The sequence below is a fragment of the Cinclus cinclus genome, chromosome 17 (genome assembly GCF_963662255.1).
Source record: "Cinclus cinclus chromosome 17, bCinCin1.1, whole genome shotgun sequence".
Taxonomy (NCBI): domain Eukaryota; kingdom Metazoa; phylum Chordata; class Aves; order Passeriformes; family Cinclidae; genus Cinclus; species Cinclus cinclus.
Genome location: NC_085062.1, coordinates 10,360,322 through 10,374,330, shown reverse-complemented (window position 1 = coordinate 10,374,330; position 14,009 = coordinate 10,360,322). Strand labels below are relative to the sequence as shown.

The 14,009-nt window shown below is 42.1% G+C and overlaps 1 protein-coding gene across 2 annotated transcripts in view; it reads left to right on the top strand.

Moving 5' to 3' along the window:
- Positions 1–14,009, top strand: part of CIT (citron rho-interacting serine/threonine kinase) — a 67,488-nt gene that overhangs the window by 49,704 nt on the left and 3,775 nt on the right. For both annotated transcript variants that reach the window (XM_062504342.1, XM_062504341.1), the window contains 21 exons: positions 6–203; positions 658–851; positions 1,353–1,488; positions 1,889–1,993; positions 3,214–3,354; positions 3,534–3,641; positions 4,334–4,496; positions 4,731–4,895; positions 4,977–5,114; positions 5,368–5,548; positions 5,779–5,870; positions 6,140–6,244; positions 7,101–7,270; positions 8,226–8,306; positions 8,509–8,644; positions 9,845–9,984; positions 10,831–10,923; positions 12,212–12,320; positions 12,444–12,572; positions 13,235–13,315; positions 13,917–13,995. In XM_062504342.1, coding sequence (XP_062360326.1) covers positions 6–203; positions 658–851; positions 1,353–1,488; positions 1,889–1,993; positions 3,214–3,354; positions 3,534–3,641; positions 4,334–4,496; positions 4,731–4,895; positions 4,977–5,114; positions 5,368–5,548; positions 5,779–5,870; positions 6,140–6,244; positions 7,101–7,270; positions 8,226–8,306; positions 8,509–8,644; positions 9,845–9,984; positions 10,831–10,923; positions 12,212–12,320; positions 12,444–12,572; positions 13,235–13,315; positions 13,917–13,995 — 2,744 coding nt within the window. The remainder of the gene's footprint in view (positions 1–5; positions 204–657; positions 852–1,352; positions 1,489–1,888; positions 1,994–3,213; positions 3,355–3,533; positions 3,642–4,333; positions 4,497–4,730; positions 4,896–4,976; positions 5,115–5,367; positions 5,549–5,778; positions 5,871–6,139; positions 6,245–7,100; positions 7,271–8,225; positions 8,307–8,508; positions 8,645–9,844; positions 9,985–10,830; positions 10,924–12,211; positions 12,321–12,443; positions 12,573–13,234; positions 13,316–13,916; positions 13,996–14,009) is intronic.

Below are 14,009 nucleotides of genomic sequence, written 5' to 3'. Positions count from 1 at the left end.
TCTAGGTGATTTCAGATTTGGAAGAGCAGCTGAACCAGCTCACTGAAGACAATGCAGAGCTGAACAACCAGAATTTCTTTCTGTCCAAACAACTCGATGAGGCCTCGGGGGCCAATGATGAGGTTGTCCAGTTGAGGAGTGAAGTCGATCATCTCCGCCGAGAGATCACTGAGAGGGAGATGCAGCTGACCAGCCAGAAACAAGTAAGGTCTCTAAATCTGGGTCAGGAGCTCTTTGTGGGAGCTGGCAAAGATTCCTTTTACATCTGGAAACCCATAAGAAGTGATGATGCTTCCTTGGGCAGTGGTATTCAAGCCTTCCTTCCCAGGGGAGTTGAGTGAATGGAAATTTTTGGTATTTCCCTTTGTGTTTTTACACAATATTATTCAACAGTCCTGTACTCTGAGGGCATTGTCATTTGGAATTACTCATTTTAATTTTGTGGCCCTGGAAAGCTCAAAATGTTCATAATGAGAGTGACCTGACATTACCAGGGATCAGAAGTGAATGTACAGGAGCCTTGAAATAAATGGGCTGTGATTTCCCAGCTCCTGCTCGCTGCCGATTTGCATGTACTGTAATCAAAATGGTAGGGCTGAAGCTGAAAGTGCACGCTTGATGTGGGATGTGAGAATTGATAGGAGGATTTATTTTTAGACTATGGAGGCCTTGAAGACAACATGTACAATGCTGGAAGAGCAAGTAATGGACTTGGAGGCCCTGAATGATGAACTCCTGGAGAAAGAGCGCCAGTGGGAAGCGTGGAGAAACGTTCTAGGGGATGAGAAGTCCCAGTTTGAATGTCGAGTTAGAGAATTGCAGAGGATGCTGGATACTGAGAAACAGAGCAGGTCTCTCTCCCTTCCTTCCCTTTTATTAACTTTTATGAAAATGCTCTATAGAAGCTAGTACAAAAATTATATTTAGCATAGGATATGGGAGTTGGAGCTAAATATAAAATCTTGTGAGGTAGTTCTAAAAATGGTTTATTAGTTAATAGTCATCACTGATATTGTTCCTTTTGTTTCTTTGCAAGTGAACAATTCAAGGGGAGTGGTATTTATCACTGTAATCTATAAAATGTCTTGATTTATTATCTTCTATTTTATTTTATAGAAAAATAGTCTTTGCTCCTGACTGTTCCTGTGGGGTCTTGAAATTTTTAGGGCTGTAGTTCTAGCAGGGGCAGGAACAGGATTATATAAGATTAAAGTGTTGCAGCAAACAGTCTGGCTTTCTAATGTAACATCTTGAATTTGAGGCAACCCCTTAGAGTTATTGATGCCACTGCCTGCTAGGGAGAGGTCAAGCCTGCAAGGAGTTAGGTAACATTATTTTCCATTTTAATGCAGAGTGAGAGCAGATCAGCGTATTACTGAGTCTCGCCAGGTGGTAGAACTGGCTGTCAAGGAACACAAGGCAGAGATTCTGGCCCTGCAGCAAGCACTCAAGGAACAAAAACTCAAAGCAGAGAGCCTTTCTGATAAGGTAAGTAACTTTCAATCCTATATTTTCATAATTAGATGAAGTACTTTTCCACTGATATTACTTTCAGAAATGTGACCTTGAGCAGCTTTTTCCAAGATGTTATAGAGACAAATTAAAATGACTGGAGGGCATAGAATAGAATTCTGTTTTCAAGCCAAAGACCTCAGATTTTCTTTGAAGAAGACTAAAGCACACAACAGCCTATGATACCTGGAATGAAGTCCTTCAATAACTTGGTGTCTGCATTTGAACAAGCCAAAATGTTTTTTGGCTGGTTTTTCCCCAGCAACCAAAGGCTAATTGTATCACTTTTCTTCAGCATGTGCTTGGTGAAGTTGGATTCTAAGACTGTGGAACTATACTTTTTAGTGTTCAATGTTATTCTGAACCTCTTTCTCAGCTCAATGACCTGGAGAAGAAGCACGCCATGCTGGAGATGAACGCCCGCAGTTTACAGCAGAAGCTTGAGACAGAAAGGGAGCTCAAGCAGAGGCTTCTGGAGGAGGTAACCTTGGAGATTCATGTTAGAACTTAAGAAGATTCCACATCTTGAGGAGGGGAGGTTGTGTGAATAAGAGTTACACATCCATCCTTCTTCTATATAACTGGGGAGATTAATCAAGTTGGGGGAGTTGTTTTCACTTAAAAGTTTGCTGAACATGTGGCCATGTCAGGGAGCAGTAAAAGTGAGCTGCTCTTCAGGGCCAGGGGAGCTGGCAACCAAGGGGGACAGTGTGCCAGAAAAGGACAGGACCTTGCAGCCTGCAGGCTCAGACCCACAGGACCTGAACAAGAGGAGCAGGGCAGATTTGCTGAAGTTACCAGTGATCATTATAGAGGCCTCTAGTCATGAGGCACCATCCTAGGTCAGATCTGCAAGGCCAGGTCTGTGCCCAGGCACAGCTCTGACCAAGCCAAGGCCAAAGGCCATAGCTTAAAACCAGCTCTGGAACCAACATGCTGAGGGTGCACACCTGGAGGCCACAGGTGAGGCTTCTCACAACTCTTTTCATCATTAATTTGGGTCACAGGATTTGGATCCAAATTCCGCACCATATCAGGGAGTAATTGAATGCAGGCAACCAGTTCTGGGGGGTGGGGGAAGAGGCTCCAGAGAAGGATTTCAGGGGTGGTTATGGACAACTGGGGCAATTAGATCCTTCTGGTATTCTTGGGGTATACTGACAGGTTGCCTACTAATTTATGCATCACCAGGAAAGTTTTCTGGATCTTGCTTTGTAACATGGGTGCGTTCATGGTTTTCCTAGTCAGGTACCTTCTTGTCAAGAAAGTGTAAATCCTAAAAGAATTAGGAGTATTTTGTCATGTGCCCTCCTCTGGTGTTAATTTGAGACAAAGATGTAAACAGCTGGCCATTGTTTTCCTTATCTCATGTGACTATGACTGTCCTAGTTTATAGTAAAGATTATAGTTTTATTTTATTTTTACAAAGTACTGAGGTGGCTTCTGGTGGTTGTACAGAGAACTTGAGAAAATGGTGTTGTTACAGATTAATGTAAATACACAGAAGTGCTTGTTTAGTCACAATGCATTCTGAAAGGAAAGGAATCTTCTAGAGTGTTGTAATTTCCCAGCTTTTGAAGAATTGTGTGTTTATTTATAAGTTCTGGGTGATGATTGTTTCACAAGGAGTGACAACATTTAATAGCTTTTACTTACAAACAAGAAGACAACAAACACTGGCCTTTGTTTCCCTTTCAACAGCAGGCAAAGCTGCAGCAGCAAATGGATCTGCAGAAGAATCACATCTTCCGCCTGACTCAAGGTCTGCAAGAGGCTCTGGACCGAGCAGATCTTCTGAAGACTGAAAGAAGTGACCTGGAATATCAGCTGGAAAATATTCAGGTGAGGGTGAGGAAACAGGGCCGTCCTCTGCCTCATTCCCTGTGAGGCTTTAGGATATGATTTACAGTTTCTGAGTGACACTTTCTTTACGGTATTTTTTTAGCTCTGTTTTGCTATCAAGTCATTTGTTTGTTTCTTCTGTTGAGATGAAGTTTCTTGCATCTGTGTGTGATTCACAGGTTCTCTATTCCCATGAAAAAGTGAAAATGGAGGGCACTATTTCTCAGCAAACTAAACTAATTGATTTCCTGCAGGCAAAGATGGACCAACCAGCAAAAAAGAAAAAGGTGGGTGAAGAAGGTTTGAGAGGCATGGAATTAAATGGTTTTGTAATTAGTTATGTGCTGTGTATTCTTAATATTCTGTTTTATCTTTCTTTGTGTAATAAAATGTTGTCATCATTTAAGACCATTTTGATTTGATGAACACAAACTTTGCTAGGCAGAATGTGTTCTTTGTGGCTTTTCTGGTATTTTGTTATTCCTACAACACTTTGGTTACAACCTAGTGGCTACACCTCAGTGAGGCTGTAGGAATGCAGGATTTTAAGCATGTTTTCTTTAATGCTAAGTATGTATATGTGTACAAACCTATTGTGTATCAAGAGTGGTTGTCCTGTAGTCACAGCATAGGACTGATCAGTCAGGTGATGTGACTTGTGTCACATCTTTGTCATAAGCTGTTCTGTCATTTTGAATGAAGTAATTTAATTTTAACCACGTATTTTGAGATCCTCTGTTTAGATGCTTTTGGAAACTCCAGGTGTGAGTACTAACAGGTAATGTACATCCCTCTTTAAATTAATCCATATCTTGACGTTTTTCTCTCCAGTGCCAATATGAACTAAAAATCCATCCTTACACATAACAGAATTGCCATTAGGCCCTCCGGCCGGACTGCCACTAGCTAGTGTCACTTTGCCTAGTTTAAGCCATCTCTTGCTAGGAGTTAGGAGTTGTCTGTGTGTTTCTGTTGCTAGGGCCTGTTTAGTCGGCGGAAAGAGGACCCTTCTTTACCCACACAGGTTCCCCTGCAATACAATGAGCTGAAAGTGGCACTGGAGAAGGAGAAGGCTCGTTCTGCTGAGCTGGAGGAGGCTCTACAGAAAACACGCATTGAACTCAGATCTGCTCGTGAAGAAGGTAGGGGTTAACAGAAAAGGTGAATCTGGAAGGAGGCACACTGCAAACGTGCCACTCTAATTGTGTGCCACTCTAGCAGTGACATGTTGTTTAATTATTACCACTGCTGTGAAGTTACAATAAGGCTACACTTAATTCTGTGGGCTGTAACTGCACAGTGGTCACATAGAGCCCTGCTAGGAACTGGAGTGCCACGTTGGTCGTGTTAACCAGGGACGTTTGTCTTGTCTGTAGCTGCTCATCGGAAAATATCCGACCACCCTCACCCTTCCACCCCGGCCACAGCCAGGCAGCAGATCATCATGTCTGCCATAGTGCGTTCCCCAGAGCACCAGCCCACACCCATCAGCCTGCTGGCTCCACCTTCCAGCCGCAGGAAGGAATCCTCCACACCAGAGGGTAGGCTCCTGCTCAGCTGCTGCTTTTCTCTCTCTGTACTGATTGAATTTTTACCCTGCTGATGAGTTTTGTCCCTTGCAGAGTACAGCCGGCGCCTGAAGGAGCGAATGCACCACAACATCCCCCATCGCTTCAATGTGGGGCTCAACATGAGGGCCACCAAGTGTGCTGTGTGCCTGGACACGGTGCACTTCGGCAGGCAGGCCTCCAAGTGTCTGGGTAAGGGCAAAACACAGCACAGCCTGGGGGGAGGAAAAGGCATCAGCCACCTAGAAGAGGGAAAGAAACAACCAAGTGTGAAGACTCTGAAACTACTTGGTGCAAACATTCAGAAAACATCTGATGGTTTGGAGTGGAAGGGGAACCTTGGTGAAGCTGGGATTTGTGCGCTAGAAGTTGAGGCAGCTGTGTCATGATATTTATTTTTTTTTTTCTGTCATTTAACAGAAGTTTTTCCCTGTCCTCTTGTCAGAATGCCAGGTGATGTGTCACCCAAAATGCTCAACTTGCTTGCCAGCTACTTGTGGGCTGCCAGCAGAATATGCCACGCACTTCTCGGAAGCGTTCTGCCGGGATAAGATGAATTCCCCTGGCCTGCAGCTGAAGGAGCCGAGCGCCAGTCTGCGTCTTGAAGGGTGGATGAAAGTGCCAAGGTATAAACAGGAATCTTGGTGCCATGTCGGGTGCTGAAATATTTGGCCTTACATTACCTTGGTTCTTACGATGAGATAATTGGTACAGGCCCATTACATGGGCATTACAATTACCACCACTATAATTACAGTTGCTACCACTGAGATTTCTCTTTTATAGGAGTTGCATGCTTGCTTTATGTAGAATCCAAGCAGAAAGTCCAACTTGCCTTTGTGCTTATTTTCCTCAGGAATAATAAGCGTGGGCAACAGGGCTGGGACAGGAAGTATATTGTTCTGGAAGGAACCAAAGTGCTCATTTACGATGCAGAAGCAAGAGAAGGTAACTTAGAATTTCTAGCAAAAACATATTTTTTAATCTTCAGCTATTGTTTGATGGGTTGAGAGGCTTAAAGATTATTACTGTTCATTATGACTGTACCAAATTTAGCTAAGTCTTCAGTGATAAGGCAGCATTATTTTTTTCTACACTCTTAGCTATCTTATTGGCTGATGTGTTGTAATAATCCAGCTTTGAAAACATCCAGTGTGCATCCACTTCCTTTTGCTGTCACAGTTATATTCCTAATCTGTCTCCCCATTCTCCTGCAGCTGGACAGAGGCCTCTGGAGGAATTTGAACTCTGCCTTCCTGATGGTGATGTAACTGTTCATGGAGCTGTAGGAGCTACTGAGCTTACAAATACAGCAAAGACAGGTGAGAATCTTACATAGATGAGGTCAAATGGATCTCATCTGGCTTGCCATCAGTTAGCCTTGTTTGGCTGAACAGAATTTTCTCCCTCGAGCTTTCATTGTGTAACGCTGTAATTTACCTCCATCTGAATTAGGGGAGTAGCTCAGCACTCCAGATCTGTTACACCCAGGCTGTTGCTTCTGTCGTGGTAGAACTGTGGTTAATATAGTCATCAACCCAAATGGAAGTAAATCTTAAGAGATTTGTAGCATAAACACTCGGTTTACTTAAATTTCTTCTCTATTAACTGTGATGTGTTATAACTCCTGCCACCATTGTGCTCTGACCACAAAGCCGTTAACTTAGAAATGCTGTGGGGTGTATACAGTCTCTTATTATAAAAAACGTTGATGTGTTGATTTGTATGTACTGAATAGAACTGATGGATAAGATTCTGTATGTCTTGACTGTTACATTAAAGGATACAGACTGTTAAAAACAAAAGGTTTCCATAACCAATTTTTACAGATCTTTCTTAATCAGTACAGGGAAAACTTCAGTCAAGTAGCTGGTTTGGTTTGTTGTTTTTTTTTTTCCACAATGGAATTTCTTTCTCTTTTGAATAAAAGGCAAGAAATTATTTTTGTTGAGTTAAAGACAGCCTTGTATGTATGGATTGCATACATCCAGCTAATATTTAGGTGTAAGTAGCTAGCCTGTGCAGGACCTGTAAAGGAGAAACCAATGTGTAAATTGCCATGGTACGTCATGATAAATACAACTTCTCTCCAATGAGGCTGAAAGGTGTTGATTTTAAGTCCACTGACAATATTCCAAAAACTAATCTAAGTCTTATTCTATCTATATAACATCTCAGATGTGCCATATATCCTAAAATTGGAGTCTCATCCACACACCACTTGCTGGCCTGGTAGAACACTCTACCTGTTAGCACCCAGCTTCCCTGACAAACAGCGCTGGGTCACAGCACTGGAATCAATAGTGGCAGGTGGGAGAGTTTCCAGAGAAAAAGCTGAGGCTGATGCTGTGAGTATAAAAGTTTCATTTAATAATAAAATATTCTGGGAGGGAGCAGAGTTTTGAAAAATATTTTTTCGGTATTTGACATACTGAGGTTTAACTGAAGGTAAGTTATTGCTTCTGCCTTGTGATTTGACCACCAGGAGCCAGTTCGCTGTGAGACTGATGCTGTGTGTTACAATACCCTTCTTTAGACTTGGGGAGTATAGTAAGAGAATCCCAAAATCTCTCTGTAATTCCAGCAAAGGAAGGAAGAGCAGCTAGGATGTGGTTTAAATCCAGTCTCATAAGGTACCACATGGAACAAACAAACCTTAAAAGAAGCAAAAACTCCCTCCCCTTCTTAGATAGCCAGAGGTTTTATGTTTCTTGCTGGGGGGAGGTGTGTGTGGGTGTGTACTTTTTAGTTTTGAGTTTTATTTCTAATAAAAGGTGAAACAGATTTGTTTTGGTTTTGGATAGCCTTTCTCACACTATTACACTGATAACTCTATTTTCTGGTAAAGGGAGATTGGAGTCTGTGGCATTGCATAAGAGCTCTGGAGATAGGGAATATCTGACTGCAGGAAATACTATTTTTTTTTTTCAGGCTCACATTTCTTTTGTCTCTGAGAAAAATACATGCTCCCACCAACATTTATACTTTTCTTTAATCCTCCCCTTTGGAAAATTCCACTCCTCTATTGTAGGAGGTTGGGGAAAATGGGAAGGATAGAGACAACAATGGGTGCTGTCTGAATTTAGGATAATTCTGATCAGTTTGCTTTACTGTGTCTAAGGTAGATAAAAGTTTATTAATTCTTTCATAGGAGGTATCCCTGCAACTTTCAGCTTTCTGAGAAAAAGAAATCTGTGCCAAACTCTTTGCCTGTTTGAAATTATGACCTTACATTGTTAAAACACCTGCAGATAAAGAGATGAAGATTAACTCAACAAGAAAAAAATATTTTGTCATTTGCAGAAACTGCTGGGGAACTCTCTGCTGAAGCTGGAGGGTGAAGACCGTTTGGATATAAATTGCACAATGCCCTTCAGTGACCAGGTAATGGTCACATGCACTTGGGTCTTTCTCAGTAGTGGATAATTGATTCAGGGAAACAGTGTCTTGATTGCAGTGTGTGTAATTATGCACTTGTTAGTGGGTTTGATTTTTCTCTTCACTGCTGACTGAGGAGTATCACCCAAGTTGCTGTTGGAGCATTCCTTGTTCTCCTCACGTGGTGCTATTTTTTCCCCTGTTGTAGGTAGTACTGGTGGGTGCAGAAGAAGGTCTCTATGCCCTGAATGTACTGAAGAATTCCTTAACGCACATCCCAGGAATGGGAGCTGTCTTCCAAATTCACCTCATCAAGGATCTGGAGAAGCTGCTCATGATAGCAGGTACAGGGCTGCATGTTCTAACTGGCCCTGTAGAGGCTTTGTCCTGCCAGGTGCTGCTTGCCTTTGGATTTGCTCCAGGCTTTTGTCTGTTTTTATATCAGCAAATTGGCAGGAATGACTTGCTGTGGTTAACCCAGTCTTGTGTGAGGCTGGCTGGTAAGGGATTATGTGAATGAGCACTCAGTTAAACCTTCAGGAGAAACTGATTTCAGAGATGAGGGAGGGAAGAACCAGAGACAAAGCATTTCCAGGTTAGAGGTCAGTTGTCATTTTAAGTTCAATTCAAAGTGTTGAGCTAATGGGTGAACATCTCTTCCTAATTACTGCATAACCTTTTAAATGTAATTAACTATTTGAGGACCACTATGTGATCACTGGGGCATAGGGCCAGCTCTTGTCCTCTCTTGCCCTGTAAGAAAGCTGGGACTCCTGTAATGATTTAAGATTTCTTTATGAAAGGAACACCAGCTTTAATCTCTCCATCTGTGGTTTTCCAGAGATAATTCTTCCCACACGGATGTAGGCATGCTGAACATTAGGGTGTATCTTCATCTGAAAGCCCAAATTATCAACTGTCTATATGACATTTGTAGGGAATGAAAACCAAATTCTCTCTCTTGTTCTGCTAGTTTTGTGTTGTTTTTTTTTTTTTTTTCCTGGTAAGGGTTTAAGATGTCCATGGTTTATTTGTGTCAGGGCAGTAGAGAACAAAGCAAATCTCACACATAATGAGAAGGCTGTGTTAGTCTGTCACTGGACTTCTGAGAGGAATTGGCCTTGGGCTGTAATGCAATTAATTAGGGCAGTTCTTGGAAATCCTTTGCCAATTCTGTTGGCACAGAGGGACTAAAACATCTTGTACTTGAAGAAGTTCTGAAGGGCAAAATAGAACTTCCTGGCTAATTTTGAATAGTGTCTTAATGAGGCCACAATTACTGTGTTCTTCTAGACTTTAGAAACACTAATAATCCACGCAGGGAATGGTTGTTCTCCTGGTGGATTTACTGCCTGTTGTAGGGTTGGGTTTGTGTAAGTTTTCTGTTTCAGTTTGAATAGGAATAATATGGACTGAATTCTGCATGGTACCTTGTTACTGCTTCCACAGTAACAGCCTGTAACAAGGAACTGCTGCTTAGGTAAGACTTTTGTAGAGAATAGGGAGTTCTCCCTTGATGAAATGCAATCTTTTTTTGTATCCAGGAGAAGAAAGGGCTCTGTGCCTTGTTGATGTAAAGAAAGTGAAGCAGTCTCTAGCCCAGTCTCACCTCCCAGCCCAGCCTGATGTCTCACCAAATGTCTTTGAGGCTGTCAAAGGATGTCACCTTTTTGCTGCTGGCAAAGTAAGTTACAGCTCCTTCATGCCCCCAGACCACCCCTTAGACTTCTGTGAGTTTAATAGTAACAAATCAGCATCTTTATTCCACTGGCAGCACATCCAAGGTCTATGTTCTTGCTCTGAATTCAAGTAAGAAGAATTTATGTGCTTGAAGGGAGGCTGAGCTGGAGACAGAATGGGGGATTTGCTGCTAATGTGGATCAATTCAGTCAGGATGCTGTGATGGTATAGCTTAAACTGCTAGATAGTAAGATGTCCAGCATAGCATGGTACTACTGCCTCCTCACTATTGACTGCACTTTTGAGATTTTTAATTAGTGAATTCTGTCCAGTCTGTGTTCTTGAATGTTATGCTTCCAGGCTAGCAAGTTTCCTTAGGAGTTTGTGTCACTTTAATTCTAGACATTTAAACAGATTACTGGTTTTAGTATGGAGCATTTAACCACAGCAAAAATTCTCATTAATGTTTACTTCTGTGGACTGTTCTGGTAACAAACTGAACACCATTCATTTCAAAGTGATGCTTAAGATAAATTTCAGGGGTTAAAATGTAGACCTAACCTATTTCAATTTGTCAATCCCTTTTCTGTGGAAAACCTCATTTTTTATTAATGCCTTTCAAGCACAGAAGAAATCATAAAAGCCATTTAAATTCACGTTCTTTTTTGAGAATGTGAAGAGGCTTTTCATTATTTCATGAATTCACAATAATTGCCCTATTAATAAAATGTACTTGCTTATCTCTGCAAAGTTATTTTTGTGGCAACAGGTTCTTGGATCTGTTTCACTTGCTCAGCAATAGAATTAATTTTATTGCCATCCTGAACTATGCTTGTTATCTTCCTTACAGGTTGAGAACAGTCTTTGTATCTGTGCAGCCATGCCCAATAAAGTGGTGGTTCTGCGATACAATGAGAGCTTGAGCAAGTTCTGTATCAGAAAGGTGAGTTTAGTAACTCCCTGCTGTAGTTGAGGTTAATTCACATTGTGCTCTAAGCCTTTGCTTTGGAGCAAACATCTAAAACCTTTCTGTGGGCATGAGAAAATTTGTTTGCCAGCTAAAATGATAACAAATTGCACTGTGCACTGACTCAAAGTGGAGTAGGCAGCAATTTCCTTTAATAAGAGTTGGCATTTTTGGAGAGATGCAGAACAGTGATTTTTTTTTTTTTTTTTTGAGATATTGGACTGAGCTGTAGTCGTACCCTCAGAGATCTCTCCTCAGCACAAAAAGTTTAAACACCACCTGCCTTAAAACAGGCTGGCACCCAGAAGCTTATGTCCTCTCCTATTCACCAATTAAAGGATGTTCCAGGCAAACTGCACCTCCCTGGGAGGTTCTGCAGGAGACTTTGCAGGCACCAGTTCATTCCCCAGTGTGACTGATGCTGTTATCCCTGAGTGCTCCATGGGCACTGCTGGAGGGAAGCAATGGGCACAGTGATGCAGATCTGGCCTCCTCAGGAGGAAAGACATGAATGATGGAGATCTGGGCACAAACAGAGTGGATGCCAGCACACCTGGAATGTCTACAAGCATTGCAGCTGATACCAGCTCCTGCTCACAGCAGGGAACACTGAGGGTCTACAGCCCTTCCTCTGACAAGGGCTTACATGCACAACATGCAGAGGCATTTTAGACAGTAGATTTTCCTTATCTCTACTAATCCAGACTACTGAATTTAGATCCTAACAAGGTGGCAGCAAGCCCAGAATATGCTTTTCTTTTCTGCCAACTAAATTTTAGGATTTATGCAAGGAATCATGTCCTCAGAAGATCTGGGGATTTGTGTGTTGTCAGGCTAACCTGCAGAGCTCTCCCAGCTCTTCAGTCACAAGGCAGGTCTTGGTGCACAACATCTTTGTCATGTACAAGGAAGGAAGGAAGATTGTCTGTGACCTGCTGTAAACAAGGAGCTGCTCAGTACTGCTCCAGAAAACTGAGCTGCAGAGCAGAACATCATCTTCCAGAACAGTGTATTCTTCCAAAAGGAAGAGGATCTCCCTTGAGGCGAGTTGATATGCAAGTCTACATTCAAGCATCACTTCCAACAAAGCAAAACTTTCTTCTAGCAAGAGTTTTTGTCCACATGCTTTTGAGAGACTGTTAGGGTCTTTGAGACTGCTACGCCTTGTAAAGATAAATGTAGCAATGTACAAATTTCCAGTCTCGGTGTTATGTGTGAGCTGGTACAGGGGACTAATATCTCTCCATACTGTCCTTTTTTCCAGGAGATTGAAACCTCTGAGCCTTGCAGCTGCATCCATTTGACCACTTACAGCATCATCATTGGAACCAACAAGTTCTATGAAATTGAGATGAAGCAGTACACACTGGAGGGTAGGAGATAATTCCTGAGAAATGCTCCAAGTGGCTCACAGGTTCTTTTGTAGAGCTTTTTGAAAGCAGTTCAGGAAAAAAAGTTGGTGCAAATCAAAGTGTTTTTCTCCATTCTCTTTGCAGAGTTTTTGGATAAAAATGACCACACTTTGGCCTCTGCTGTGTTTGCTGCTTCCACCAACAGTTTCCCAGTCAGTATCATCCAAGTGAACCCAGCAGGGCAGAGGGAGGAGTATCTGCTGTGTTTCCATGGTAAGTGGTGGATGATTTGCACTGCTCCTGTATTCTGAGCTGCAGAAGGTACTCAAATGCTGTTGAATTTTGGACAACCTTTGGCTTAAAATTTGTTGCATATAGATTTCTGTGCCTGAGGGAAGGAGTGCAGGCAATGTGTTAAATGCAAACAGATGTTTGATTATCCTGATAAGATGTTCAGGGACTCTCAGACTTGAGCTTTGTCTGATTCCCTTGCAGACAGATGAGACTTTTTAAATTTTCTGGTGATTAATTAAAAGGGGATGTTGTTTTTTGGGGTTTTTTTGTATAGCTGCTTTTGTTGCCCTCCTGTATACTGTCATGGGAATGCACAAACCTTCTAAAGCTCTCTAGCAGTAACTTTGGGTGAGTGGTGGTAGGAATCTAATTGCCTTACCAGCTAATTAAATGTGACCTTAAATGATTAAATAATGACTTTAGTTTAGCTGGAACAAAGAGACCTGGAATCACAGCACCTTTTGGCCTGGCAGTATTCCTACAGCTAACCAATTCTGTGGCATTTAGAGTAATGCATGGCAATCTGGGGTTTGCAAGATGTCCCTCATAAAAAGCCTGGGAACAGCTGCCTTTGTCCCTTCAGAAATAAAAGAATAGAATTCAGGCAGGTGCTCATGACCTGATGTGACTTCTCTTGGCAGAGTTTGGAGTCTTTGTGGATTCCTATGGAAGACGCAGTAGGACAGAGGACCTGAAGTGGAACCGCTTGCCCTTAGCTTTTGGTGAGTGTTGAGGGACAATTCCTTGGATTATGGAAATTATTGAAACCAGGAAGCATCCTTGTGGAATGGGTACTCTGCACTCAGCCCTTCCCAATTCTTTCCGAAACTATGGAGCTTTATCCCACAATTTAAGCTTATTGTAAATCCAAATGGCAAACTAACTGAAATAGAAACAATTTAAGGAAAACTAAACCCAGGTTCCATTTTCTTAATGTTCCTGGTCTGACACTGATTGAACTGGCTAGTGGAATTTTTTACAATGCTCCAAGTTTCTGAAATGGTGAAGAATATATGAGGGCAGCATGGTTCCCTCAGGCCTTTTGCACTGCCTAATGGGATTTTGTTCAGTTAATAGTCTGGCTTTAATGCCTTTTTCATGATACTTTCGTTAGTAAAGTCCTTGAGACAGAGTTTCAAAGCAACAATTCTTTAAACTTGCATCTCCCCCTTTACTGGTGGTGTCTGTGTCATTACATAAAATGCATTCCTTAGTTTTCCCACCGGGCTGTCAGCCTCACTTGTGCTTGCTGTTGTGTTTTAGAAGTTTTTAACAGAGAATGTATTTTGTGTTTTTCTTCCTGCCTTTGCACTGCTCCTCCAGCCTACAGGGAACCCTATCTGTTCGTGACCCACTTCAATTCCCTTGAAGTGATCGAGATTCAGGCACGAGCTTCTCTAGGGTAAGTTGTTCTCT